Here is a 27,276-nt window from a genome sequence, read left to right as displayed (position 1 = left end):
ATTGACACTCAGTGTGCACACAGTAAGTGCACAATGAAGAGCTACCAGAGGATCAAGGAGTAAATGAATTTGCCTGTAGGACTGACTTAGAGTACATCAGCACACAGGCCTAGGGCCAAAATTGGGAGGCTCCTTTTCCCTGAATTCTGGGAATCTGTGTTCTCTGGTGTGCCAGGGAGCAGTGAAATCAAAACACCTAATATAATGCTTTTATTCAAAGCCCTATTTTTTTGCCAAATAAAGTAGCATTCTCAAATAATAAATCTTGTATTCACATGGGCATATGTGCATATTATTGGAGTCCCAAGCTAGGCTTCAAATAATGCATTGAAAGAAATGAAATAATAATAGCTTTTTTTTTTCTTTTTTCTTTTCTTTTTACTTTTTAAAGGATATCTTGGGTATACTAGTGGATTTTCCTTGAGCTGTATGGTTTTTTTCCTAATAGTGGTAAGTACTGAATGAAATGGTTTGATTTTGACATACTACAAAGCCATGAAATGATTATTCATTATTTGGCTTTAATAGAATCTACATAATTTCTCCTGTGCTTTTTAATACCAGGTTATCTATAAGAAATTTCAAATTCCCTGCAGTATTCGAGAGCTAAATTCAACAGCAAATGCTAATTCAACAAATGCTGACATGTGTACACCAAAATATGTTACTTTCAACTCAAAGGTAAGTTTCCTTATCTTTTAAAGATAAACATGAATATTTTGATTAAGGGCAATATATTTCTCATACTTCTTGTTGTTTTGCATGTATTAGTTCTTCAAAGAATACATGGAGCCATTGCTTTTGTATTCCAGTCCATTCAGAGACCTTTTAGATGTATGCAAATATATTTCCCCTCATCTCTTACCTGCTTAGGACAACCTTGAGTGTTCTCTGTGAAAAATCTCTTTCTGGATAATTGTCTCAGCTTTTCTTAGGTAGAGTACAGGGTGATGCTTTAAAAGCAAAGGATAGCATACTTAGCCCACTGCATTTATATGATGGTGACAAAAAGGAATACCTCAAACCTGCTTAGTTCGCACAGTGGAAATATAGACCTCCCACCACAAATTGACCCATAAAAAAAAGATGTTCATACTGTAAAATAGGGTTGATTGTATGAGGAACCGTGGACTATGCAGTCTGTCAGGCTTGGATTTTAGTCCTCAGGAAAATCATACCCTTTGTGTCAAAATGAGAATCCTTGTCTATATCTCCCAGGGTTTTGTGGGAACATGTCTCATGCAGAAACTCAGCAGTTAGAACATAAGATATGTTAACTTGTCGTCCCTCCTCTACCAATTTCATTTTGTATGTTATGTTGAATTTGAGAGTTTGAAAAAATCTTATCTAAGAAAATTAAATAGGTCTTTCTCTCCCTCTCTCTTTCTCTCACTTTAAGGATACAGACAAAGTAGTGAACTGTGGAACTAACTTTCTTTTTAGATGCCATGTTTTAAGTACCCTTTGAGGCACCTGACCTAGCCAAAGAGCAGTCGAACAGAGGTGGAAGTCCTAAGCACATCCCCTACCTGCCCAAGGGAGTCCAAGAACAGCAAAGGCCTGTCTGCTGCTCAGAGCTGCTATGGGGACCCAGTGAGGGAGTGTGATGTAGGAAAATTGGCATGTAACTGACTAGTACCACGTAAACATGGGTTTATTGCACCTGGGGTGCATAAACAGACTGTAGGCGGGCCAGATCTAAAGCCTTTATGTGACAAGTGCCTAATGGCTAGAGCTAGATAAGCCCTCTGAGAAAAGCTGCTCCTGTTTTAGAGATCAAAACTTTCCTAATTACCAAATAATCCAGAGATTCTGAAGAGCTGTCAGATTAAAAAAAAAAGAAAAAACAGCTCAGAAATACTGGAGTGAGCTGTGTAATTTTTATGGTAAAGCTGTCTTTTCTTAATGTTTATTTTTTTTTCTTTCAAATAGACCGTGTATGCTTTACCAACCATTGCATTTGCGTTTGTCTGCCACCCATCAGTTCTGCCGATCTACAGTGAGCTTAAAGAGTAAGAGATTCAGTTTTTGATCTTAGTCATTTTATACCCCCTCATTAGTAGGCAAGTTCTGTATTAAAATAAAACCTTGTATAATGAACCACCACAGATTCATCACCCAATTTCAACATTTACTAACATTTGCCTTTCTTAAGTACTGTATTGTAAAAAAAATCAGAAATCTGCAGTGTTCTTGGACTCTAAATACAGAAAATGCCCAATCCTGTGGGATTTTTAGTTAATTTGATTTTTCAAATATTGTATTATCTTAGCAGAGTTCAAGTACTTGTGTTGCTTTTTGTCCCTTGTGCTTAGTTTGCAAGTAGATGATAATCTTTAAACTGATCTGCAAACTACCAAATGCACTGTCTTTGGTTCCCCTGATGATTGGGGATAGAAAAGGCTGGTAAATCAGACAATAGGAAATTAATCTTAAGGCAACAAACTAGAAATAAGATGATTCTATGGATTTATTTTTGATTGTCTTTTTAGAGAAGACTGAAGGCCAACTTTTAAATTTCCTCCGGTGTTCCCTTTTTAGCCTACTATTATCAGACTTATTCTATAAAAAAATAGTCATCAAGTCATAGTCTTACATTCAGAAAAGATATATAATATATCTATTTATCTCCATTTTTAAACAAAAAAAATGATGTCATTTAGCATTGAATTCTCTCTTAATTCTTCCCCTTTCATATTTAATTGATAAATGGCCAGATTTTGAAATATCTACATTTAATAAGCTGCATATAAATGTATGATCCTATAGTTAGAGAATTTAAATAATGTCTTTGGCATCTTTTAAATTTAATGGTCGGCTTTTAGTTTGTCCCTTTCTCAAGTGTGTACTGCTCGTTTCCTTGTTTTCCACACTCTCATGGTGTCCCCGATTCTCTATGAGGACACTTAATGTTATGACTATCTGTGGTCTGTTATGGAATACAGTCTTGTAGATTAATTATTTGAGCAGTTAAAAAAAACTTAAAAGGGTCATCCCAACCCCAGAGTAGACTGGACCTGAGAGAGAGCCCACCACCCTCATTGCCAGTGGAATCTCTTGTGTACTTTCTGCTCTGGAGATACACAGACTTCCAGGTGCACCCCTGGGGAGACTTGATGGGCAAACCAGAGCCCACATAGCAGCAGGCTTCAAGACAGAACTCCTGAGGTCAAGTTCGTCCTCTGCCACTGATCTCTGCGGCTGGGAGGAGAGCTCTTGAATTTTTTCTGCCTTTTTTTCCTGTGCCCAGTCAGTGTGGAGATAATAAACACAAATATTAAAAAGTACTGTCTGGCCTTCAGATGAGAACTTGATATCCTTTTAAAAGCATGGAGAAGAAAACTCAAGGGAGTATGGTTCATGCCTCACTCCCTCACAACATCCATTTGGTATTAAAGAAGTTATTTTGAACTGGCTTAATTGCTGGGGGTTTCTAGCTGACCAGATCTGCCCCAGCCTGATGGAAGGAAAGTTAAGTTAGTATGTTCCTCAGTGTTAACCCCCGAACTTCAATACAGTCATATTTTTTTTAATTTTCAAACTCATTTATGTTTGTTTTTAGTCGATCACAGAAAAAAATGCAGATGGTTTCAAATATCTCCTTTTTCGCCATGTTTGTTATGTACTTCTTGACTGCCATTTTTGGCTACTTGACGTTCTATGGTAAGTAACCTCTGTCCACGCATACTTACAGGTATGTGTAAATAAATTAGCAAAAATCAATATCAAAATGATATGTAGGCCTTTAAAGCGAGCAACCAAGTTAGTTTTTCACTAGTTTTGCTGGCTTTTTGTTTTGTCTTGTTTTCACAGTAAATGGTGATGTGTCCTTGTACACGTTCATGTAGATTGCAGAATAGAATCATCACTAAAACAATATTCTGTAATTGTTTTCTCCTCATTGTGTTCTTAAAAGATATTGTATTTTAGAAGCATGCCATCTTAGGAAAGTTTGAAACTGCATCACAGAAGACTTTTCCTAATTGACACTGCAAATTGGGTCAGATTCCATTAATAGAAAGAGAGAGACAGATGCTGGAAGTGAGGAAAAGGAGAGTGCCACACTCATGACACTCTACATTAATTAAAAAATAAAACGCTAAGTGTTTACCGGAAGTTGATGCCTTGCAAAGATGGGAAGGAATGACATAGAAAGTTAAAGGAAATCTGAAAAAGAAAGAAAGATTTCATTTGTAACTCTTACTGAACAGTTTACCTGCTTTTACTACTTAATCTCTCCTACTCAAATTACCCTGCAGCTTTGTTTAAAATGTTTCAGTGGCATTTGGGGACCTATTTTGAATACATATTTTCACAATTGTCTCTCTATTAAGTAACATTTCTTTATATATATATATATATATATATATATATATATATTACAATACCTTTATTTTATTTTTTATGTGCTGCTGAGGATCAAACCCAGGGCCTCACACATGTGAAGCGGGTGCTCTACCACTGAAGCACAACCCCAGCCCTTAAGAATATTTCTTTGGGGTGTTTTTTTTTTTACCATAAACAAAAAATGCCTCAAAATTGAAACACATTTAAAGATTAATTTAGTTTAGAGAGAAAGGCTACTCTGAGTATACAGTTGTATTATAACCATTTCACAAGCAATAGAGAATACCATTATCTTATGACTCCATAACTAGCATGTTTAAGTTTTGCATGAAAGTGGTATTTCTGAGGTTCCCACAGAGTCACAGGAGTAGGGTGGGTGGAGGGAGGGAGAGAGTGAGAGCTAATTTTAATTGAACAGTCTCACCTTTACCTTCTTCAAGCTATGATTTTTCTTTGTAAATTCATTTTTTTTTTTTTTACAAATAATAGAATATCAAACCCTTTTTTCTTAGATGAAAGAAAAAGGATTTTTAAGTGGTTTTGAATTCTGAATCAAGAAATTTAAAACTAATGAGAGTTTTAAAATTATTATTATTATAACCTTTGGTCCTTTTTCAGTAACTGAGACAAGCACTATGGTACAGATTAGAATTTGAACTCCAGGCCCAGAACCTTGAGACTGGTGCAGTGAGAAACTTTTGAAAGGAGACATGAGGGGAAATGATCTCTTGTCAAAAGAATGAGCATTTCCATGCCATTCTTTGACTGCTGTCCCAGCATTGGTAGCCTTTCAAATAACACTTTCTGAGGTTAGGAGCTGAGAGAAACTCAAAGTAGTACATAAACTGCATACTTTTTTTTTTTTTTTTCTCATAACAAGAAAAGCATTCATGGATGAGAAGCGTTCTTTCCCGTTTGTGGTGAGGGTGGTGAGGTTAGGTGGGTGCCTCTCCGGCTTGGCCCCTGGAGGTTGAGTGTGAAGGAAGAATGCTCATGTGTCTGCAGCCCCCCAGGAAGACTGCAACTAGTCAGGGTAGCTTGAAGAGCAACTCCCAGTGGGGGGAGTCTGTAGGTTTGGGGGGAGTCTATAGATTTGGAAGGGCTTGTGCCTCAGCCATGCAGGTTCATTAGTTTCAGTGAAGCAGCCCCACTGGGCACCTTCTTCTAGTGATTGCTTCTCATTCCTTTCAGCTAAAGTTGCACATGAGCACTGGAGCATATCTCACACAGGGGATTTTTTTTTCAACTTTATAAATGATTTTAATAGATATTTCTTTACCCTTTGGTTTATACATTCTTGGTAGTTCAGAAAAACTCATTCAGTACAGCTCTGTGTCTCCTTTTCAAAGCCTCTTGCTTTTCCCTCCCTGTAGACAATGTGCATTCAGACCTCCTTCACAAGTACCAGAGCAAAGATGACATTCTCATCCTGACAGTGCGGCTGGCTGTCATTGTTGCTGTCATCCTCACAGTGCCGGTGTTGTTTTTCACAGTGAGTAACAGGCCTCAGTGCCATCTGAGAAAACCTGGGGTCTCACCTTTCTTTTTTACCTTCGGGACCCTGCTCCAGAAAAAACCTGCCACAGGTGACTTCCCTAGTCATTCAAAGAGCCTGAGATGCCCCGTGCTCTTGGGACAGCAAGTGGGATCTGTGAGTTAGTGTAGCCTCTGTAGAGGAAGTTGTTTTTTTTTTTTTTTTTTTTTTTTTTTTAAGTTGTAGATGAACACATTACCTTCATTTTATTTATTATTTATTTGTAAGTGGTGCTGAGGATGAAACCCAGTGCCTCACACATGCTAGGCAGGCGCTCTACCACTGAGCCACAACTGCAGCCCATCGTATATGGAATGGTTGAATCTCAGGCATACATGAGAGAATGATGTAGAAAGACCAGAAGAGAACACTCAAATCTTAGTTAAAGCAATTATCCACCCCAGAGGAAAACACTTACTGTTCATATATGGGAATACTTGGCAGTTAAAGTCAAGCCCCATATGTCCAGAACTGTTAAGCTATTTCAAAATTCACAAGGCATTATAGAACATTCCACAGATTCCTGTGCACCAATAAATCAGTTATTCTGCTGAGAAATGTGAAGTTTAGTGTGCTGCTGAGGCCCTTACAGAATCCTTGCTTTCTTTTTCTACAGGTTCGTTCATCTTTATTTGAACTGGCTAAGAAAACAAAGTTTAATTTATGTCGTCATGTCTTGGTTACCTTCATACTCTTGGTTATTATCAACTTGCTGGTGATCTTCATACCCTCCATGAAGGATATTTTTGGAGTCGTAGGTATGGCTTTATGACTTTCCACCTATCATTCCACAACATACTGCAGCTGTTCAAAGTTAAAATTGCACAACAACAACCCTAAGCCGCCTTCTTTTTTTCTTACTTTGCAGGAGTTACATCTGCTAATATGCTTATTTTCATTCTTCCTTCATCTCTTTATTTAAAAATCACAAACCAGGACGGAGATAAAGGCACTCAAAGAATTTGGGTATGTCTCTTGCCAACCACTCTAATTTTCTGATTAGCTTTCCATTTGAATTTAGCAAATAGTCTATCTCTCTACCATCTTAGACTACTTTTGGTTGCCTTGAAGGGAGACATTAGCCCTGTAGTTTTCCCCTTGGGGAGATATAAAATTTTCAACTCAGAATCTCTATTCCCTCAAAATATTCTTTTCCATTTTTACTCTGATTGTGAGTTAGCTTTTACTCTGATCAACTAGCCAGGAGATGGATGTTTACAATCCTGTGTCTTTAGCATGATATGAAATGGAGAGACTCAAAGATTGGATGCAGTCTGCTGTTTCTGCACTATTTCTAGTCACGTAACTACCTCCTTCCTACAACCCAGGGCATAGGTGGTGCCTTAAATGAAATGTCTGAGTTAGGTTGAAGAGCCTTTTTATGACTTGAAAGAAATGCTTTGGAGCAAGCAGACCTGGATTCAAAAAACTACCTTTCTATATTGGGATTCTTGTTTCCAGGTCTGGTGAAGTTCAAGGGCATCTTGAAGGTGGTGCACTTGGAGACAGTGAGGGAAGCAGGGGTGAAGTGGCTGCTACATGAGTCCCTTCTGGAGCACCATTTTGCTTGGCCTCGGAGAAGGCTTCTCAGCTGCCCTCCCAGATAGTGTAAGCACTGCAATTGCACATGTTACCTGAGTCAACAGACCCAGAAGCAGGAGGGACCATCCTGTGTATTTAGAAACATCGTTGATGCTGGTAGAGCATCTAGTTTATCCTGGAAGCCATAAACTCCAAATCCTTCTAGGCCTTATCTGTAGGGTCTTCACAAGAACAAAGAGGAAGGAGAATTCACTGTGGCACAATGGTGAAATATCCTAAGATGAAATCTACAAATGGTGAAGGCCTGCTGTCCATGAATGCTCTGAACCTCTCCATCCACACTCCCAGATAAAACTGGATCTATCAGATAGCATTAGGCAAGGGCTCTGTCTGTGCAGAGACTACTGGGAGTTAGACTGGTCAGCCGCACCATCTGCTTCATCTGCTTCCCTTAGCTCTTCTACACTTCAGTTCCCAGGCTAGCCCTTGGTTCTCATAAGGCTTCATCTTCCCCTGCAAAACTCTCAATGGACTTTCTCAAGGCCAAACAACTTATAATAATCAGTTCTCCAGATGCTGGGCTTAGTTACCTGTCCACCTATGGCCTTCATCAATCCTCCAAGTAACTTAGTTTTTGACACCTGTTTTTTTTTGTTTTGTTTTGTTTTTTGCAGTGCTGGGGATCAAACCCAGGGCCTTGTGCATACAAGGCAAGCACTCTACTGACTGAGCTATCTCCCCTTGACACCTGTTTCTGATTTCACTTGATCAAACCTACTTTCCCTTTGCTTGTATTTGTTCCACTCTTCCAAACAGAAAGGTCTGCCTGCCAGTGATCACTTAGGTTGGTAGGTAACAAGTAACACAATGACCTGGAGATATAGATATATATATTTTTTTTTTCTTTTTTCTTTTTTTAATGTTACTTTGAGAAAAAGCTCTAAGGATACCTAGTCATTTGTAGACTGGACACATTTGAGGTGAACTTGAAGTTAAAGAACAGAATGTAGAGGACAGCTGTGCTTAGCTTATTTTTGTTATTTTCCCATTCTTGCAGAATCAGATTCACACAACTGATTCAGTCTCACAGTTCAGCAATGGTTGTAACAAGCTCCAAATACAAGGGGACACAAAGGGAGAGGGGGAAATATTTCTATTTTTTTCCCAGGTGCATGTAAAAAATGTCAGCTGGATTGAAAATAATTCATGTCTTTTTGTTGCTCCAGGCTGCCCTCTTTTTGGGCCTGGGGGTGCTGTTCTCCTTGGTCAGCATCCCTCTGGTCATCTATGACTGGGCCTGCTCATCAGGTAGTGACGAAGGCCACTGAGACCAGCCGGGAAGGAAAGCATTCTGGTCTGCTGCTCATCAAGTCTCCACACATCAGCAACCCCTCTTCACTTCTTTTGCAAGTTTACAGAAACAAATAGAAAAGTACAAGATACTTAAAATGGAACAGCACTTTGGTTGCAAAATGGAGACCTGTTTCTGTAACAGTTCATGCCCCTCTAAGATTTGGGATCTCTTTAGGAATGGTGGACTTTTTCCCCCCAAATTTCATGCATTTACATTTTTCAAGTACTTTTCAAATCAGTTGTATTTCACTCTCCTAACTCTCTATTGTGGCTTTGTAGTCTCAGAACTTTGAACACATGATCATCAATCATGTTGACTTATCCAATCATGTTGACACATCCAAGTTCTGAAATAATTCTCCTACTGATGTTCAGCTCATACTATCTGGACCTTTTTAGAAAAGAATCTTGAATTGTATATATTTATTTTGCTTTACAGAAAAAAAAAAGTTTTTCATAAATAATTTGCTTATTTTGGTTGACATAGCACACCAGGTTAATCATATGAGAGTCATCGGGCTCGTGCCCTATGCTGAATCTGAGCATGCCCATTTTATAAGGCAGCTCAGATCAGGGTTGTCCAGTTGCCTAGCAGGTACAACATACTGCTCCCATGAAAAATATTCCCTTGTGAGTGTCCTCAGTTAGGAAGGGGTAGGTACAATACCTTGGTAAATGATTTAAACTTCACATTTAGGTAATCTCATAAATGAAGTTTTGTTTTTGTTTTAGGATCTTGTGTCATAGTTCCTCTAAGCTGAGTGAGCTTCTACTCGGGGAGACCCCTGGCACCTACTGTAAAAAGATTGTCCAAGATGCCTAAGAAAATACTCCTCTGATGTAGATAACCTTTAACTCTATACCTGTATTGTTGAAGTGGGGGAAATGTTTTACTGAATTACAAGCCCAACAGCATTTAGTCATGTCCACCAGCTTTTTGCCACAGAGAATAGCGTGTCCCTAAGTAAGGACGATCTAGGGTAAGAAATTCCTGTTTTATATTGGGTACTTTAGGAGAGTCTTTAATAGACTTGTTTTATATATATAAATCTAGGTTATTACAAATACAAGATTTTTGTACCTCAAATAAGCCTCATTTCTTTTTTCTCCATTAACTCTCCATCCAGTCTTGAAAATAAACTTTCAGAAAGTCTTTGTGAAGAAGCTCTGGTGAAATCACTGTGTACTTTCCTTCTCCCCACAGGAAAGATGAGGGCCTCAGTGTCTACACTGTCACTCTTCTTCCAAATCCTGGCATGGTTTGTGCAGGATAGAGTTGCCCCAAACTCTTACTCAGTCCCTCTCCTAAAGGGAGCAGAAGTAAACTATGAAGAGATGAAAATAAAGAGCTTGTGACAAGGTAGTGGAACAGGAATGGGGGACACTAAGGACATCCAGAATAGCATCCCCCGAAAGCTGGGCCATTTCATCACTTGTGATTGGCATGTCCCTATCTTAGGTATGGTAAGAAATGTGCATGCTCTGTGAGCTGGTCTCTTGAAACAGGGCTTATGCTTTACCTATATGTATTCTGGCTGCATTTTCTGAACACATAAGTTCACTGAGCACAGATTTCTTATCTGAAGATAAGTAGAATCTAACCACAGATGGTTGGCAGAGTTTCCAGGCACTTAGCTCTGGGTGTTCCTTCCCACCCTGAATCCCCAAAGGCCTTCACTTTTACTGGGAGTCAGTCACAGGGAATTGTTCCCTTCCTTTAGAGACTAATGTCTGTAGATAAGGCAGGCATCAAAGCCTGTCATGTTCCTCTTGGGGGAGAATGGAAGGTTATTTCCTGCTTTGCACTGTCATAGCTTTTGATATAATGCTGCAGAATTACATCCATGTTGAGTCGGAGTTCAGGCAACTAGATTTGATCACCTGACCTAGATCCCAGGCCCTTAACCTACTAAGCCCACAGCCATCTTGTCCCTTTCAGCAGTAGTTTCCATGTTACATGGGCAATGTTAGAAACTGAGCAAAGCCAGATTTAGTTGGCTTTTGGGAGTGGTCTGGAACACCAAGTAATGAAATAGTCAGGGAATGGGATGACCCTATATTAAAAAATACATAATTTAGTTTGTAAGCACCCGTTTAGTTTGCGCCCGTTTTCTTCATTACTCCATTCATTTTACATTCACAAAGTGAATTCATAAAATTGTTCATTCTAGGATGTGTAATAATTTTTTTGGATCTCTGGATTTGTGTGTCAACAAGAAATTTATTATTTAAAATATATTTATTTAGAGGAAGCACATGGCTGTTGATGTCTGTTACCACCTTTTTCAACCCTTCTTTGTAAGTTTAGTTTGTTGTCAACTGAATATAATAGACCCTACTGTAACTTGTCAAATATTACTGATTATATGACCTGTGTGGGATTCACTATGAAGTGTACTGCTCTTCTTGTTCAAAATAGTGCACTGGTATCCAAAAATAACATGTATTGCAAATGTTGGGTAGAACTTAAACAGCACAACTCAAGTGCTATAGATGTTTTTCTGCTAAATTAGTAGACTAAAGATACTGTATCTTAGATAGGATCTCCACACTAGTGAACAGTGCCAGTTTCATACTGTGGCTTTAGAACTGTTCTCTGGTAAGGGTAACAGAATACTATAAATCCCCAATTTACTATGTGTCGCTTATTGGAGGTAGGGGTAGCAAAATATGCACAGGGAGAAAATCTACTCTTTTTAGGCTTAGATAACCACCAGTTTATAAGGAATTTGTATTGTGAAACTTTGTGGGTTGTTTGCAACCTGGAATGTATTTTCCTTTAGAAATCAGGTTAGGCCCTCAGACCAGCTAGAAAAGATTATCAAACCCATAGTTTAGCTGAAATAGAATAATGTAATATGACTGCTAAAGATCGAAGCCACCAAATATGATATGGTTCCCAGGGGTGTTTGTTCAGAGTTGTCAAGAATGTCTCTGCCTCTTGCTGGTAAAATCTGGACTCTTCATCCCAGCCACACATCACCTGCCAGACAGTGAGGTAGGGCTGCCACCAGTGACAGGTGACCATGGTGGCCTGAATCATGGTCTCCAGCAAAGATGAGGGAGAAAAAGTCTAGAAAGTCTGGTGGTAGGAGAGGAAGCAGGATGAGGGGCCTCCAGGGGGTTGTAAACGACCAGGGACATTCCTCAGCTGGCGCCTTTTCTTTCCTCCGAGGTCTCAGGCTGGCCTGCTTTTGTTTGTATGACTCTTTGTTCCCATAGTTCACCTCCTTTCCAGCCCACTACAGAAAAAGACATTGCTGCATAGCTTTTCCTATGTGCCAGGGTATGGTGGAGGCTAGCACACGACACTTGGAATGGCTTTAGTGTTCTTGACCACAGTTTAACTGTCCGGTAACCAGAGGAAGGGTAGAAAGGCTCCACTTTCCTTTTGACGTGCACCCTGTTGAAAAAAAGAAAGGCACGTGAGTTGGGGGTGGGGGGATGGTATAGACGAAGGACTGTGGTAGAATTCCTCAGCATTTCAGAAGACACCTCAGTTACTGCCAAGGGTGACTTCTTCCTGGAGCTGGACTCAAGCCTCCAAGCCAGTGGTTCTCAAAGCACATCCCCCAGACCAGCAGCATCAGCATCAGGCACGAACCTGTTAGAATGCACATTCCCAGGCCCGGCCTCAGACAGCAAAATTGGCCGCTCTCAGAAAGGGGCCGCAATCTGAACAAGGCCTCCAGGTGATTCTAATGCACATCAAGTTTGAGAACCACTCTGAGTTAATTAGTTCTCTCCATGAGTCCTGCTTCAGAAGATAGTTTCTAGGCAAAAAAATTGGAGCGCAGACTTAGGGATGGGAGGAAAGCACCTCCGTAACAAGGTCTCTGCAATGGCAGGAAAGCAAAGGAATCTCATGCTGCCACCCGCTGCGCTCCCTCCCTCTGGAAATACCAGTGCAGGTGCAACACTCAAAAACTGCACTTGGGGTCACTTTGGGTAAGGCACAATGATAACTACATTTTTATAGCTGTGAAGAAATCAAAGTACGGCTTTATTCCCCCCTTTTTCTTTCTTTTTTCTTCTTTTTTGAGGAAAATTAAAAGAAAATCCCTTTTGTAAATGCAACCTTAGAGGAAATACTGAATTCCTGTCAGAAGTCAGTTCTCCATAGAGTGTGTTCCTGGGGTGATCAATCCTGTCCTCCTTCTAAAGTGAATTCTCAGTCAGTGGTAGAGCACTGGCCTAGTGTGCACAGGCCCTGAGTTCTATCTGCAGTGTGGCAAAAATAAATAAGAAAGTGAATTCTCTACTGAAAGGTCTGCACTGCTGAAGGAACTACAAACTGCTCTGAAAAGTAGCAATTCGGCTCCATTGCAATGTAGTCCGCTAGTGGAAGGCGCTTGTAGTTGGGGTGGGTAGAAGGTGGTTATAATACTGGCTGTTTGATTTTGTGCCTTGGAGCAAAACCATCCCTCAGTTTTTCAGTTTAAATGACTTGAGACTTAGAAAGGGCATAGACTTTAAGAATATAATTCCCTCATTCAAGCAAATGTCCAGCAACTTTCAAAACAACAATACAAACAATATCATTTAGCAGTACTCAAGATCCTTTAGCAACAGAACATACTCCCTCTAAAATACAGTGAATTGTTTATAATGATATAAGGTTTTCAGGTACAAATTGGGGGTGGGGTGGCTAACAACTGAAAAATATCACTGAAACTAAAAGGGAGAGTTCTTGGAAAACAGTGTAAAATTTGCAAGGATGCAGACATCCTCCTTTGGGGTTTTCTCTGAGGAAGGCTCTGTAACTGGGCCTATCTATACACAGGCTCAAATTTGTGTTTTTAAGAAAGAATCTATGCAGCTGAGGCTTATTGTAGGAATGCTTCACTTGTATATAAATATATTGTAAATAAATAGGAGGCTGTATATTTTTGCAGTTGTTGATCCACACTGAAATAGAAGTCACTAGTATCTGCATATAAAGATTAAATGTTTTCATAGATATTAGTGGTTTTGTTTGAGAATTAGAACAATTTTACATTCTATCCCAGGTAACATAATTCTCTCAGTGTAAACTTGGAACTTAAAACCTTACTTAATTGTTTAGAAAAAGAAGTGTCTGAGAAGTAGCTGTGTTGATTCTTATTCTGGTATTAAAATCACTTGTTTAAATGATAGTTCTCTGAGCTACAAGTAAGGAATATTTAAACCTAAATCATTGTCATATAGAAATAGATACACCCAAAATGACAGATTGTTTCTTGATAAAATTCTTTCATGGTTAAAGATGCCACTATGCAGTATTTATAAAAACAGAAGTTAGGAGAATATTTTTAGTTTTTATTTTCCCAAAATTGAATTGCTACATTTCCTAAACTTTGGGATATTTCAGGGGGCTGGGGGACTGAATATTAACTATGAGCACAAATTTGAAGGGGAAAAAAGTTATTTTACCAAGTATTGAAAGTTGCATGTTTGTCTTTTATTTTAGTGTTGAGGCCAACATAATCTCTTATGTAAGGGTTTTTCCCCCAAACACTTGAATCCTAATTGTTGGTACATAATCCATTCTCTAGAGTCCAGTGTATCTTAGATTCCATCTGAGTCCCGTATATGTAGCACACCACTGTTCTATTAATGTAAAAACCCTGTAAATGAGTTTCAGATGGGCAATTTGAGTTGCAAGTCACAAAAATTTGCTATTCATAGTTAATCAAATAAGAGTTTTGTTTTCTTTTTCAGGGTGTGGTGTAAATAAAGAAATGTAAGAAGATCTGTTCTATAACTGCTCTGTTAACATAGTTTTTAAACAGTAAAAATGTGAACTAAAAGTACTTAACAGTCTTGTGTTGGTTCTTTTGGGATGCAATACTACAATTGGAGGCAGTTGAGTATTATACACACTATTCAGAATCACTGGAGAAAGTTTTTTTGTGCACATTCTTCATTGTTTTTGATCATGGAAGATTATATTTTAAGATTCTAATGTTTAAAAAAGAAAAAGAAATTTCTGATAGAAACCCATTTGGTCTGACACATATTACATATTTCTCCATTTTTCCTACTCAGAGCCATCTGGAGACAATGTTTCCTTTTTTAACTCAGGTTCATCTTCAGGATTGTCCATTTCTGTCCTGTGTTGTAGAAGGAACACTACCCCCATGGCAGCTGCCATAAAATGGGAAATTCTGCCAACACCTGTCTTTCCCTGGGAACCAGGAGGACAGAAACCACTGAGTTTTGCCTTTTTCTTCCCACCACCTGTTCTGCTCCATGATCTCAGAAAAGTGTTATCGAGGACCAAGACAGTCAAGGTCCGATGAACAGATTCTTCTTGTGAGTCGGTGTAGGAATAGGCTGGGCCTTTCCTGGTGTGACTGGGCGTGAGGCTCTCCCTGATTCTCCCTGGGCTGCCGGGTGGTAAGAGCCCATTCTGCAGGGCCACATCAGCACACAGGTGCATCTCAAGGTGTAAACAGGGAACAGAGTCCAAGTTACTCCAATCTAGCTTTACTAGGAATAAAGCTGATGTTTTTATCCTTATATACCTCTTGTGTCTACTTCTTAATTGATCAAAATCCCAAAGGCAAAGGGTGTAATTAGCACTTTCAAACCTAAGCAGTGGTAAAAGGTTATACATTGAAAAGGTTATTGAGAAACTAAGCATTTTGCTCCAATTCTGCATATCGTTTGATCATTCTGGTTTCTTCCACTGTCTCTTCATGAGTGTCTGCCGTCTGCCCTATGTAACACATACTCATTAGGTAAGGATTATCCTGCCCCTCCTTATGGAACAAACTATGGGCTTAGTGAAAACTTTGCAACTCAGAAGTCCTATTTGCCTATTTTTAAGGTTCATAATTGTGTTCTGCTTGAGTTAAGATGGTCTGGAAAGGGTAGATGAGGCCCAAATGAACTGGTCAATGTATGCATACTAATTTTTAAACTTTTGTTAGTGTAAATTTTAGACTAAAATCATAGAACAATCTATTCTTTCTTGGGAGGTTCAGTAGAACACCAAAATAACCTGCCAAGCCATCAAAATGTATTGTAAAGCTATAGCACTTAAAACAGATTCGTACTAGTATAAACAAAAATAGATCAAAATAGAGTACACATAAATGACCCAAATAATACCAAAAGGTGACTTTTTTAAAACAATGGGGGAAATAAAGTTTACACAATAATTGGGAACAAAATGACTATTTTTTGAAGAAAATAAAACTAAATCTCTATATTTGCCCTTATATCTAAAGAGAACTCAAAATATATTTAAGATTTAAAAACACATAGGTAGTAGATCTTCTCTTTACAAGTATCAAAAATTATAATTGTGTTGGAAATTTTTTATTTAGCTTGTTATTAATGAAGGAACAAGGTGTTTAAAAAATGGTTCAAAGGAGAATTCAAAGAACAGAGATATTATAGAAGCAATCAGGAATGCTGAAACGAATTTACTAAGATGCAAAACTAGCCTTGTCCACAGGGGAATATCAACTGCATCTCAGAATTCATGTATCTCTGCACAATAATCTCCATTGCTATCAGTTTGCTATAATGTATAGGATTATAAAGTAGTTCAAAGTCCTGAAAAGAAAGATGGAAGGAAGGAAGAAGGAAGGAAAGAAGAAAAGAAGAAAGAAAGAAAGAAAGATCTGTGTAGAATCAGATGATCCACAAGACACCTTTCATTGAAAGTACATCAAGTAACCTTTTCTTGTTCCTCTTTAAAAGGCTTTGCTACCTTTTTTTTTTTTTTTAACAATTTTCCCCTTTGTTACCATAAAAGTCTCAAAGATTATTCTTAGTCATAGGAAGGCTGGTCTCATTAAGTTTGACCTACTTATTTACATAGAAGCAGTGCGAGTGTCAATTAACCATATAGGCTTCCTTGAGTTTGCTTCGCAATCTAGAACTATGCAATATTGAATCATTGCTGGAACCACAGACTTATACATTTAAGTCTATTGTTTCTATTGTTTGCTAGTTCAAAAGGAAAGCAAGTCCAAGAAACTACCACATTTCAATAGTACTATCTGTAAATTTGAATAAATTCTTCTCTACTCGAGGTCCCCCAAATTTGCTAAAATTCCTGGCTTACCAGGAAGTGCCCGTTCTTACTGCTTATATGGTTGGTACCTACCTTTGGAACTAGGCTATTGCTTACAACCTCATGAGGTTGGTCCTAGGCCAGTTTTTGTTGGAGTGTTTTGTAAGCATTGGCTTTATAATTAAAAACCAACCTTTCCTACTTAGAGTTGTTTGACACCTGTTAAATGACCATCATTCTCAAATGTGACATTCCAACTAAGGCCAGGGTTAACACAACCAATTTTGTCAATTATATGCTGAAAAAAGGAGAGATTCTGTTGAATTTAAGAAAATAATCACATTGCCCTATAAAAGTAAGGGAACTCAGTCACAGTTTTTCAATTCAGGGCTGGAGGAGAGTGTGGGGGTTTCGCCATATCCTGCATGGATGAGGGAAGGGTTAACAGCCAGAGGACAGCAATAAATCTATTAATTCAATAAACTTATCTAATCAATAAACACATAAGAGTTAATACTCTTTTCAAATGAGAGTGGGTGTGACAGATTGGGCCAGACCAGATCTGGCTTCTAACAAGGTGGAGTAGCCCACCACTCCTTTATTTTACAGTCACGCAGGTAAAGGGGGCCAAGACTGGGAGGAACTTCTTCTGTGATGAACAGGATGGGGTATTGTGGGCGCAATTTTAATAGAGCGATCACCACTGAGAAGTCCAAATCTGAGACTCTTAGCTGGCCAGCTGACTGTCTCACGCAATGCCCCAAATGGCTATTGGGAGAACAGTCCCTACCATAGGGTTGCAGGGGTTTTTATACCATAAGTCAGTACATCAATCATAAGTGTCTGTTATGATCATGAGATCTAAAATCATAAGCAGAAGGGGAAGTGGGTCAAAATGACCTTAGTTGGGTAAAAGTTAAACAACGGTTACTAACATCTAGACAGTCACTGTTGACATGGTACATTGTCTAAGAAAAATAGGAATCAAAAAGAGAACAATTTTACGTTATATAAGAATTGCCATTTTGTGTTGCTAAACATGCTATGCTAAGCAACTATTGATGGGTACAGAGGTGGGGTTTTCCCAGGGGAGAAGCATTTCCTACATAACATGAGTCTCAAGGTAAAATGGAGTCTAGTTAGTCATTGTCCTTATAGCCTGTCCTATAACATTTCCATGGGGTCAAATATGTCAACCCATCACAGGGGTGGACCTAGGGAAGCCATTTGCTCAGGGAACTAGCATATCAGTCAGACAGTAAGTCACTCCCACACAGGGCCACTTACTTCCCAGGCTATCTGGAATAGTCTATCATGGCTGCCAGTTCCTGGGAGTCAGGCCTCTGTATCCCATGGCTCAACCAAATCTGATTCTGCTAGATATGGACAGGCCTCCTCAGGAGAGTTCCATGAGAAGCAGAAAAAATTGTTTAATTTTTCTTTATAAAAGCAAAGTCAACTGAATAGTCATAGACTCAAGATAGTTTAAGAAGAAAGATAGATGACTTCCTTATATATCCAGAAAATAGAGCATAAAAACACAGCCACAATAAAATATTCCTGCTCAGGTCATCTTGTCCTTGTAACTTTGTTCTGCTAGATCTTGGATTAGCATTCTACTTTCATAAAGCTGTCTGCTTCTAGATTAAAAACAGTCCTGTAAAAGCACACTCGCTCCACAGGTACAGACTGAATGTCATCTAAGTATCAGCTCAGAGCTTGTACCCAAGGGTCTTTCTCTGCAGTCAATTGTTTTCAGGTACTTGTCACACGGTCCTTTTCTGAGAGATTCTGGGACTCTCTTTCTTTGCTGAACAACCAGATTTTGACCTGTAGTGTATAAAAGAACCTCAGGCAAGTTTCAGGAAGCAGAAACCTATTTGATAATGAGACTGAAAGGCTGTAGTTAATTTACCACAGTAGCTCATGGTTATTCACTCCATCATAAGCATCCATCATACTGTAGGTATTCTTTGGGTAACCTTGAAGGCTGTGGAGTATTCCCTGAAAGTTTACCCAGTAATTCTCCACCCCCTTCAGAGTCCTTCACAATTTTTCTGTCACAATCTGTATATCTATATCTTTATCTATACCTCACATATATAATATCTTGCAGAAGAGAGAAGGACTTTCTTATTTCTTAGTACAAAACAGAGAACTAATAATGGAAGTAATTGATTGGTAATACTTTTAAATTCTATATGACATACAAAAGTGCTAAGGTGCAAAAAATCCAGAATGGAAGACAAAGTTAACCTTTGCCACACACATTTTGCAATTGGCATAATGTGTCTCTCAAGTTTGAGGTTCCAATTATATAATAAACCCCTCAGACCAAATTACCAGGATGCCCAATATCACTTACTTTCCCACCTCCAGATTGTCCAAGAACTCTAAAGATAGCTGACTGCAGAAGCATCTGCTTCCAAATTCCAGGCAAAGAGAGAAATGGGGAGTTTACTCAGTTCCCAACATCCTGCCCACCTCAGTCACTTCGTTGCTGGGACATGGTGTCACTGTTGAACACCAGCCTTGCACAGTTTGTTAACCTGTGCCTACTGTGACCCTGGGTCCCTCACATGTCCTCAACTCTGAGGACTGAAGTGATGGTAGAAGGATGACCCAATGCACATGGTGATATGGAGGCTGTCACTTTCAGATCCCAAGTCAGGAATAGTTCTTTAGTTTTCCTCCAGTTTGCTCCCAGTTCATACCCTGCAGCCTGCTGCACACAGGAGGGGCTTCCACTTTTTGCTGAGTGTTAGGTAGGTGACAATACAAACTCCCAGGAGGTTTTCTGGTGTCGCTGCAAATTTATCTGGCTCTTTCTTTAATTCGGCATGCCAACGGATATTTAGCTTGGGGCAGTCACATTAAACAACAAAAATATTCTTCTTATCTCCTTGCCTCAGGGGGATGAATGCCTGCTTGGCTCTGACTTAGATCTTAAGGAGGTCCATTGGACTCACTTTAAAAGTGACTGACTTCACAAAGAAGCACCTAGATGCTTATTAAAGTTCTGCCTAAGCAGCCCTTGGTGATATAACATAATCTCCTTAATAAATCAAGAGTTTCTAAAAATCACTACGAAAAAAGTCCAATAGAAAAAAATAGACTGCAAAAACTACAGAACACTAAAGAAAGAAATTGAAGAAAACCTTTGAAAAGGGGAAGATCTCCCATGCTCTTGAATAGACAGAGTTAATTGCAGGAAGCCATCTATGTGACCTGTGTGAAATGAGTACCCTTCAAACCAATAGACAGGGAAGCCCTGTTATGGGAACTCCCAGGTGGAAACTCCCTGGTTTGAGAATGCCCATCGCAAGCTGGCAACCTGTTCCAATTCGTAACTCAAGTAGCATGGCCATGGGGATCAGAGTAACCCATCAAGAACCAAACACCAAATAACCTGATTACTGCAAGACCCCTGCCACACCAAGAAGCAATCACCAAAACAAGACTCCTCCCACACTGAAACCTTATTCTTTCTTTCTTTCTTTTTTTTTTTTTTATTGTATACAAATGGGATACATGTTGTTTCTCTATTTGTACATAGAGTCAAGGCATACCATTTGTGTAATCATACGTTTACATAGGGCAATGATATTTTTTTTTCCTTCCCCCCCACCCCTCCCACCCCTCTTTTCCCTCTATACAGTCCTTCTTTCCTTCATTCTTATTGCTCTCCTTATCCCTAACCCTAAACCTAACCCTAAACCTAATGCTAACCCCTCCCACCCCCCATTATATGTCCTCATCCGCTTATCAGCGAGATCATTCGTCCTTTAGTTTTTTGAGATTGGCTTATCTCACTTAGCATGATATTCTCCAATTTCATCCATTTGCCTACAAATGCCATAATTTTATCATTCTTCATTGCGGAGTAATATTCCATCGTATATATATGCCACAGTTTCTTTATCCATTCATCAACTGAAGGGCATCTAGGTTGGTTCCACAATCTGGCTATGGTGAATTGAGCAGCAATGAACATTGATGTGGCTGTATCTCTGTAGTATGCTGATTTTAAGTCCTTTGGGTATAGGCCAAGGAATGGGATAGCTGGGTCAAATGGTGTTTCCATTCCAAGCTTTCTGAGGAATCTCCACACTGCTTTCCAGAGTGGCTGCACTAATTTGCAACCCCACCAGCAATCTATGAGTGTTCCTTTTTCACCACATCCTTGCCAACACCTGTTGTTGCTTGTATTCTTGATAATCGCCATTCTAATTGCGATGAGATGAAATCTTAGGGTAGTTTTGATTTGCATTTCCCTTATTACTAGGGATGTTGAACATTTTTTCATATATCTGTTGATTACTTGTACATCTTCTTCTGTGAAGTGTCTGTTCATTTCCTTAGCCCATTTGTTGATTGGATTATTTGTATTCTTCGTGTAGAGTTTTTTGAGTTCTTTATAGAGTCTGGAAATTAGCGCTCTATCTGAGGTATAGTTGGCAAAGATATTCTTCCACTCTGTAGGCTCTCTCTTCACATTTCTGATAGTTTCCTTTGCTGAGAGAAAGCTTTTTAGTTTGAATCTATCCCAGTTGTTGATTCTTGCTTTTATTTCTTGTGCTATGGGAGTCCTGTTGAGGAAGTCTGATCCTAAGCCAACAAGTTGAAGATTTGGACCTACTTTTTCTTCTATAAGATGCAGGGTCTCTGGTCTGATTCTGAGGTCCTTGATCCATTTTGAGTTGAGTTTTGTGTAGGGTGAGAGATAGGGGTTTAATTTCATTCTATTGCATATGGTTTTCCAGTTTTCCCAGCACCATTTGTTGAAGAGGCTATCTTTTCTCCATTGCATATTTTTGGAACCTTTGTCTAGTATGAGAAAATTGTATTTATTTGGGTTTGTGTCCATGTCCTCTATTCTGTACCATTGATCTACCTGTCTATTTTGGTACCAATACCATGCCGTTTTTGTTACTATTGCTTTGTAGTAGAGTTGAAGATCTGGTATTGCAATACCCCCTGCTTCGCTCTTGCTACTGAGGATTGCTTTAGCTATTCTAGGTTTTTTATTCCTCCAGATGAATTTCATAATTGCTTGCTCTATTTCTGCAAGGAACATCATTGGGATTTTAATTGGAATTGCATTGAATCTGTATAGCACTTTAGGTAGTATAGCCATTTTGACAATATTAATTTTGCCTATCCAGGAACATGGGAGATCTTTCCATCTTCTGAGGTTTTCTTTAATTTCTTTCTTTAGTGTTCTATAGTTCTCATTGTAGAGGTCTTTCACCTCTTTTGTGAGATTGATACCCAAGTATTTTAATTTTTTCGATGCTATTGTGTATGGGGTAGTTTTCCTAATTTCTCTTTCTGAAGATTCATCACTTATGTATAAAAATGCATTGGATTTATGAGCATTGATCTTGTAACCTGCTACTTTACTGAATTCATTTATGAGTTCTAAGAGTTTTCTGGTGGAATTTCCAGGTTCCTCTAAATATATAATCATGTCATCAGCAAACAGGGATAGTTTGAGTTCTTCTTTTCCTATTCGTATCCCTTTAATTTCTTTGGTTTGTCTGATTGCTCTGGCTAGAGTCTCAAGGACGATGTTGAATAGAAGTGGTGAAAGAGGGCATCCCTGCCTTGTTCCAGTTTTTAGGGGGAACGCTTTCAGTTTTTCACAATTTAGAATGATATTAGCCATGGGCTTAGCGTAGATGGCCTTTATAATGTTAAGGAATGTTCCCACTATCCCAATTTTTTCTAGTGTTTTGAGCATGAAGGGATGCTGTATTTTATCAAATGCTTTTTCTGCATCTATTGAAATAATCATGTGATTCTTAACTTTAAGTCTGTTGATATGGTGAATGACATTTATTGATTTCTGAATGTTGAACCAACCTTGCATGCCTGGGATAAAACCCACTTGATCGTGGTGCACTATCTTTTTAATATATATTTGTATGCGATTTGCTAAAATTTTGTTGAGAATTTTTGCGTCGATGTTCATTAAGGATATTGGTCTGAAATTTTCTTTCCTCAATGTGTCTATGTCTGGTTTAGATATCAGGGTGATATTGGCTTCATAGAACGAGGTGGGAGGGTTCCCTCCTCTTCTATTTCATGGAATACTTTGAGGAGTATTGGAATGAGCTCTTCTTTAAAGGTTTTGTAGAACTCGACTGAGAACCCATCTGGTCCCGGACTTTTCTTTGTTGGTAGGCTTTTGATGACCTCTTCTATTTCATTGCTTGAAATTGGTTTATTTAAGTTGTGTATGTCCTCCTCGTTCAGTTTAGGTAATTCATATGTCTCTAGAAATTTGTTGATGTCTTTGAGGTTTTCTGTTTTGTTGGAGTATAGATTTTCGAAATAACTTCTAATTATGTTTTGTATTTCACTCGTGTCTGTTGTGATGTTTCCTTGTTCATTCCGAATTTTAGTAATTTGAGTTTTCTCCCTCTTTCTCTTTGTTAGTGTGGCTAAGGGTTTATCAATTTTGTTTATTTTTTCAAAGAACCAACTATTTATTTTGTTAATTTTTCCAATTGTTTCTTTTGTTTCGATTTCGTTGATCTCGGCTCTGATTTTAACTATTTCCTGACTTCTACTACTTTTGGTATTGGTCTGCTCTTCTTTTTCTAGCGCTTTGAGCTGTAGTGTTAAGTCATTTATTTGTTGATTTCTACTTCTTTTTTTGAATGCGCCCCATGAAATAAATCTTCCTCTAAGTACTGCTTTCATAGTGTCCCAGAGATTTTGATATGATGTGTCTTTGTTCTTGTTTACTTCTAAGAATTTTTTATTTCCCTCCTTCTGTCTTCTGTTATCCATTCATCATATAATAGTGTATTATTTAATCTCCAGGTATTGGAGAAGTTTCTGTTTTTTATTCTGTCATTTATTTCTAATTTCAATCCATTATGATCTGATAGAGTACAAGGTAGTATCTCTATCTTCTTGTATTTGCTAACAGTAGCTTTGTGGCATAAAATATGGTCTATTTTAGAGAAGGATCCATGTGCTGCTGAGAAGAAAGTGTATTCGTTCTTTGTTGGATGGTATATTCTATATATGTTCGTTAAGTCTAAATTGTTGATTGTGTTGTTGAGATCTATAGTTTCTTTATTCAATTTTTGTTTGGACGATATATCCAGTAGTGAGAGAGGTGTGTTAAAATCGCCTAGTATTATTGTGTTGTGGTCTATTTGATTTCTGGAATTGAGAAGGATTTGTTTGACGTACGTGGATGAGCCAATTGTTCGGGGCATAGATATTCATGATTGTTATGTCTTGCTGATTTATGCTTCCCTTAAGCAGCATGTAATGTCCTTCTTTATCTCTTCTGACTAGTTTTGGTTTGAAGTCCACATTATCTGAAATGAGGATGGATACTCCAGCTTTTTTGCTGTGTCCATGTGCATGGTATGTTTTTCCCCATCCTTTCACCTTTAGTCTATGGGTGTCTCTTTCTATGAGATGAGTCTCTTGCAGGCAGCATATTGTTGGATTTTTCTTTTAATCCAATCTGCCAGTCTGTGTCTTTTGATTGATGAATTCAGGCCATTAACATTCAGGGTTATTATTGTGATATGATTTGTATTCCCAGTCAATTGACTCATATTTGTTTTTGACATGATTTGGTTTCTCCTTTATTTGGCTATTCCTTTAGGCTAGTGCCTCCTGTTGCTGATTTGCATCGTTGTTTTTCATCTCTTCCTCATGGAATATTTTGCCGAGAATATTCTGTAATACTGGCTTTCTTTTTGTAAATTCCTTTAGCTTTTGTTTATCATGGAAGGATCTTATTTCATCGTCAAATTTGAAGGTAAGTTTTGCTGGGTATAAGATTCTTGGTTGGCATCCGTTTTCTTTCAGGGCTTCGTATATGTTGTTCCAGGCCCTTCTAGCTTTTAGGGTCTGGATTGAAAAATCTGCTGATATTCTTATTGGTTTCCCTCTGAATATAATTTGATTCTTTTCTCTCGCGGCCTTTAAAATTCTGTCTTTATTTTGTATGTTAGGTATTTTCATAATAATGTGCCTTGGTGTGGGTCTGTTGTAATTTTGTATGTTTGGAGTTGTACAAGCCTCTTTTACTTGGTTTTCCATTTCATTCTTCAGATTTGGGAAATTTTCTGATATTATTTCATTGAATAGATTGTTCATTCCTTTGGTTTGTTTCTCTAAGCCTTCCTCAATCCCAATAATTCTTAAATTTGGCCTTTTCATGATATCCCATAATTCTTGTAGATTCTCTTCATGATTTCTTACCATCTTTTCTCTTTGGCCAACTTTGTTTTCAAGATTAAATAATCTGTCTTCAATGTCTGAGGTTCTGTCTTCCAGGTGTTCTATCCTATTGGTTATGCTTTCTATGGAGTTTTTAACTTGGTTTATTGTTTCCTTCATTTCAAAGATTTCTGTTTGTTTTTTTTTCAGTATCTCTAACTCTTTATTGAAATGATCTCTTGCTTCCCGTATTTGGTCTTTTAACTGTTGATTGGTGCAATCATTTAATGCCTGCATTTGCTCTTTCATCTCCTCCTTCAATGCCTGCATTTGCTCTTTCATCTCCTCATTAGCTTCCCTGATCGTTTTAATTACGTACATTCTGAACTCCCTTTCTCACATTTCTTCTGCTGTGCTGTCATTGGGTTTTATTGATGTAGTATCTAGGTTTGTTTGGGACATTTTCTTCCCTTGTTTTCTCATATTGGTCAGCTGTCAGTGGGACCCTGAGATATTGCAGTTTTCCGCTATTGGCTTATAGTGTCCTGGTAGATTTCCAGTGTATCATCTCCCAGCCTTCAGTAGCCTGATGTCTTGGAGGAATCTGATAATGCAGTGCATCTGAAGAAAACTGCCCCTAGCCCCCTACTGGTTCCACAGTTTGGAGCTGGCTCTGTGCGGAAAGGCTCTCACTGTGGGCCTGCACCGTGCAGCTGGCCGTGTGGGAGGAGCCCACTGCCGGAGTGTGGAAGGCTACCTTTGGAAGACTCTAGCTGCCCTGCCCGGCTCTGATAAGCCACCTCTATCTGGGCCTGCCACCCGGGCCAAGCTTTACCCAGTGGGCAGACTCACCTGTGGCTCTATTTCAGTCCGAGTCTCTCAATGCCTCCCCTTCTTAACTCCTGGGTTCTGGAGCAACTGGGGGTGCAGTCACCCTCTAGGCTGCCATCTTGGATCACCCCGTGAAGAGAGCCTGCGGCCGGAGTGGGCAGAGCCGCCTGAAGAGGTCTCTGGTTGCCCTGCCCTGATCCCAGAGGCTGCTTGCGGATCGAAACTCTCCGTTGGTTTGGGGGCTTGTGGCTGGTTCTATGTAGAAAGCCTCTCACTGGGCGGTCTGGTCCGAGAAGCTAGCCTTGAAAGGCACCTCCCACCGCAGGGGTCCAGGCTGCTTGGGGAGGTCTCTGGCTGCCCTATCCTGGTCCCTGAAGCTGCTTGTGTGCCAGAGTACGCTGTGCTGCGCTGGCTCCAGGACTTGGAGCTTGTTCTGGTCAGAAAGGCTCTCACTAGGGGGCCTGCTCCAAGAACCTGGAGAAGCTGGCTGTGTGGGCGGGGCCCACCACCGGAGTGCCCAGGGCTGCCTGTGGAAGACTCTAGCTGCCCTGCCCTGCTCCGATAAGCCACCTCTATCTGGGCCTGCCACCCGGGCCGAGCTTTACCCAGTGGGCAGACTCACCCGTGGCTCTATTTCAGTCTGAGTCTCTCAATGCCTCCCCTTCTTAACTCCTGGGTTCTGGAGCAACTGGGGGTGCAGTCACCCTCTAGGCTGCCATCTTGGATCGCCACCTTATTCTTTCTGATTCCCTTTGATCTGTTTCTATAAATGGATGGCTCAACGGACCATACTCCTGCTTTTAAAATATTCTTGCCTTTTTGTATTATTTTCTGAAATATAAATTTCATAGCTTTTATTTCACAGACAGCCCATCCCGCCAACAGGTACCCATTCCCTCGCCCACGCAGGATGTGAGTGAGAGTTAATATTGTCAAAATGGCCGGACTACCAAAAGTGTTATACAGATTTAATGTAATTTCTATTAAAATCCCAATGACATTCTTCATAGAAATAGAAAAAACAAAGAAGTAAAATCAAGAATCAGTAAATGGGATGATTCAAACTAAAAATCTTCTTCATAGCAAAGTAAACAATAATGGGAAGACAGAGCCTATAGAATGGTAGAAAAATCTTTACCACCTACACCTCAGGTAAAGTATGGATCTCTAGGATATATAAGAACTGAACACACAAAAAACAAATAACCCAGTAAATCAATGGGCTAAGTAACTGAACAGACAAACTTCACAGAAGAAGAAATACAGTCAATCAACAAACATATGAAAAAATGTTCAACATCTCTTGCAATTAGAGAAATGCAAATTAAATCTAAGATTTTATCTCACTCCAATCAGAATGGCAATTATCAAGAATACAAGCAACAATAAGTGTTGGTGAGGATGTGGGGCAAAGGCACACTCAACCATTGCTGGTGGGACTTTAAATTGGTCCAACCACTATGGA

The 27,276-nt window shown here is 39.2% G+C and overlaps 1 protein-coding gene across 2 annotated transcripts in view; it reads left to right on the top strand.

The window, feature by feature from the left end:
* Positions 1 to 14,568, top strand: part of Slc38a1 (solute carrier family 38 member 1) — a 62,787-nt gene extending 48,219 nt beyond the window's left edge. For both annotated transcript variants that reach the window (XM_047548537.1, XM_047548538.1), the window contains exons 10-17: positions 392 to 450; positions 565 to 681; positions 1,933 to 2,012; positions 3,563 to 3,663; positions 5,721 to 5,839; positions 6,498 to 6,639; positions 6,750 to 6,847; positions 8,650 to 14,568. In XM_047548537.1, the coding sequence (XP_047404493.1) occupies positions 392 to 450; positions 565 to 681; positions 1,933 to 2,012; positions 3,563 to 3,663; positions 5,721 to 5,839; positions 6,498 to 6,639; positions 6,750 to 6,847; positions 8,650 to 8,751 (818 nt within the window). In that variant the 3' untranslated portion in view covers positions 8,752 to 14,568. The remainder of the gene's footprint in view (positions 1 to 391; positions 451 to 564; positions 682 to 1,932; positions 2,013 to 3,562; positions 3,664 to 5,720; positions 5,840 to 6,497; positions 6,640 to 6,749; positions 6,848 to 8,649) is intronic.
* The last annotated feature ends 12,708 nt before the right edge of the window (positions 14,569 to 27,276 follow it).

This window comes from Sciurus carolinensis, chromosome 4 (assembly GCF_902686445.1).
Source record: "Sciurus carolinensis chromosome 4, mSciCar1.2, whole genome shotgun sequence".
Classification (NCBI taxonomy): domain Eukaryota; kingdom Metazoa; phylum Chordata; class Mammalia; order Rodentia; family Sciuridae; genus Sciurus; species Sciurus carolinensis.
This window is presented reverse-complemented; position numbering and strand designations above follow the sequence as displayed.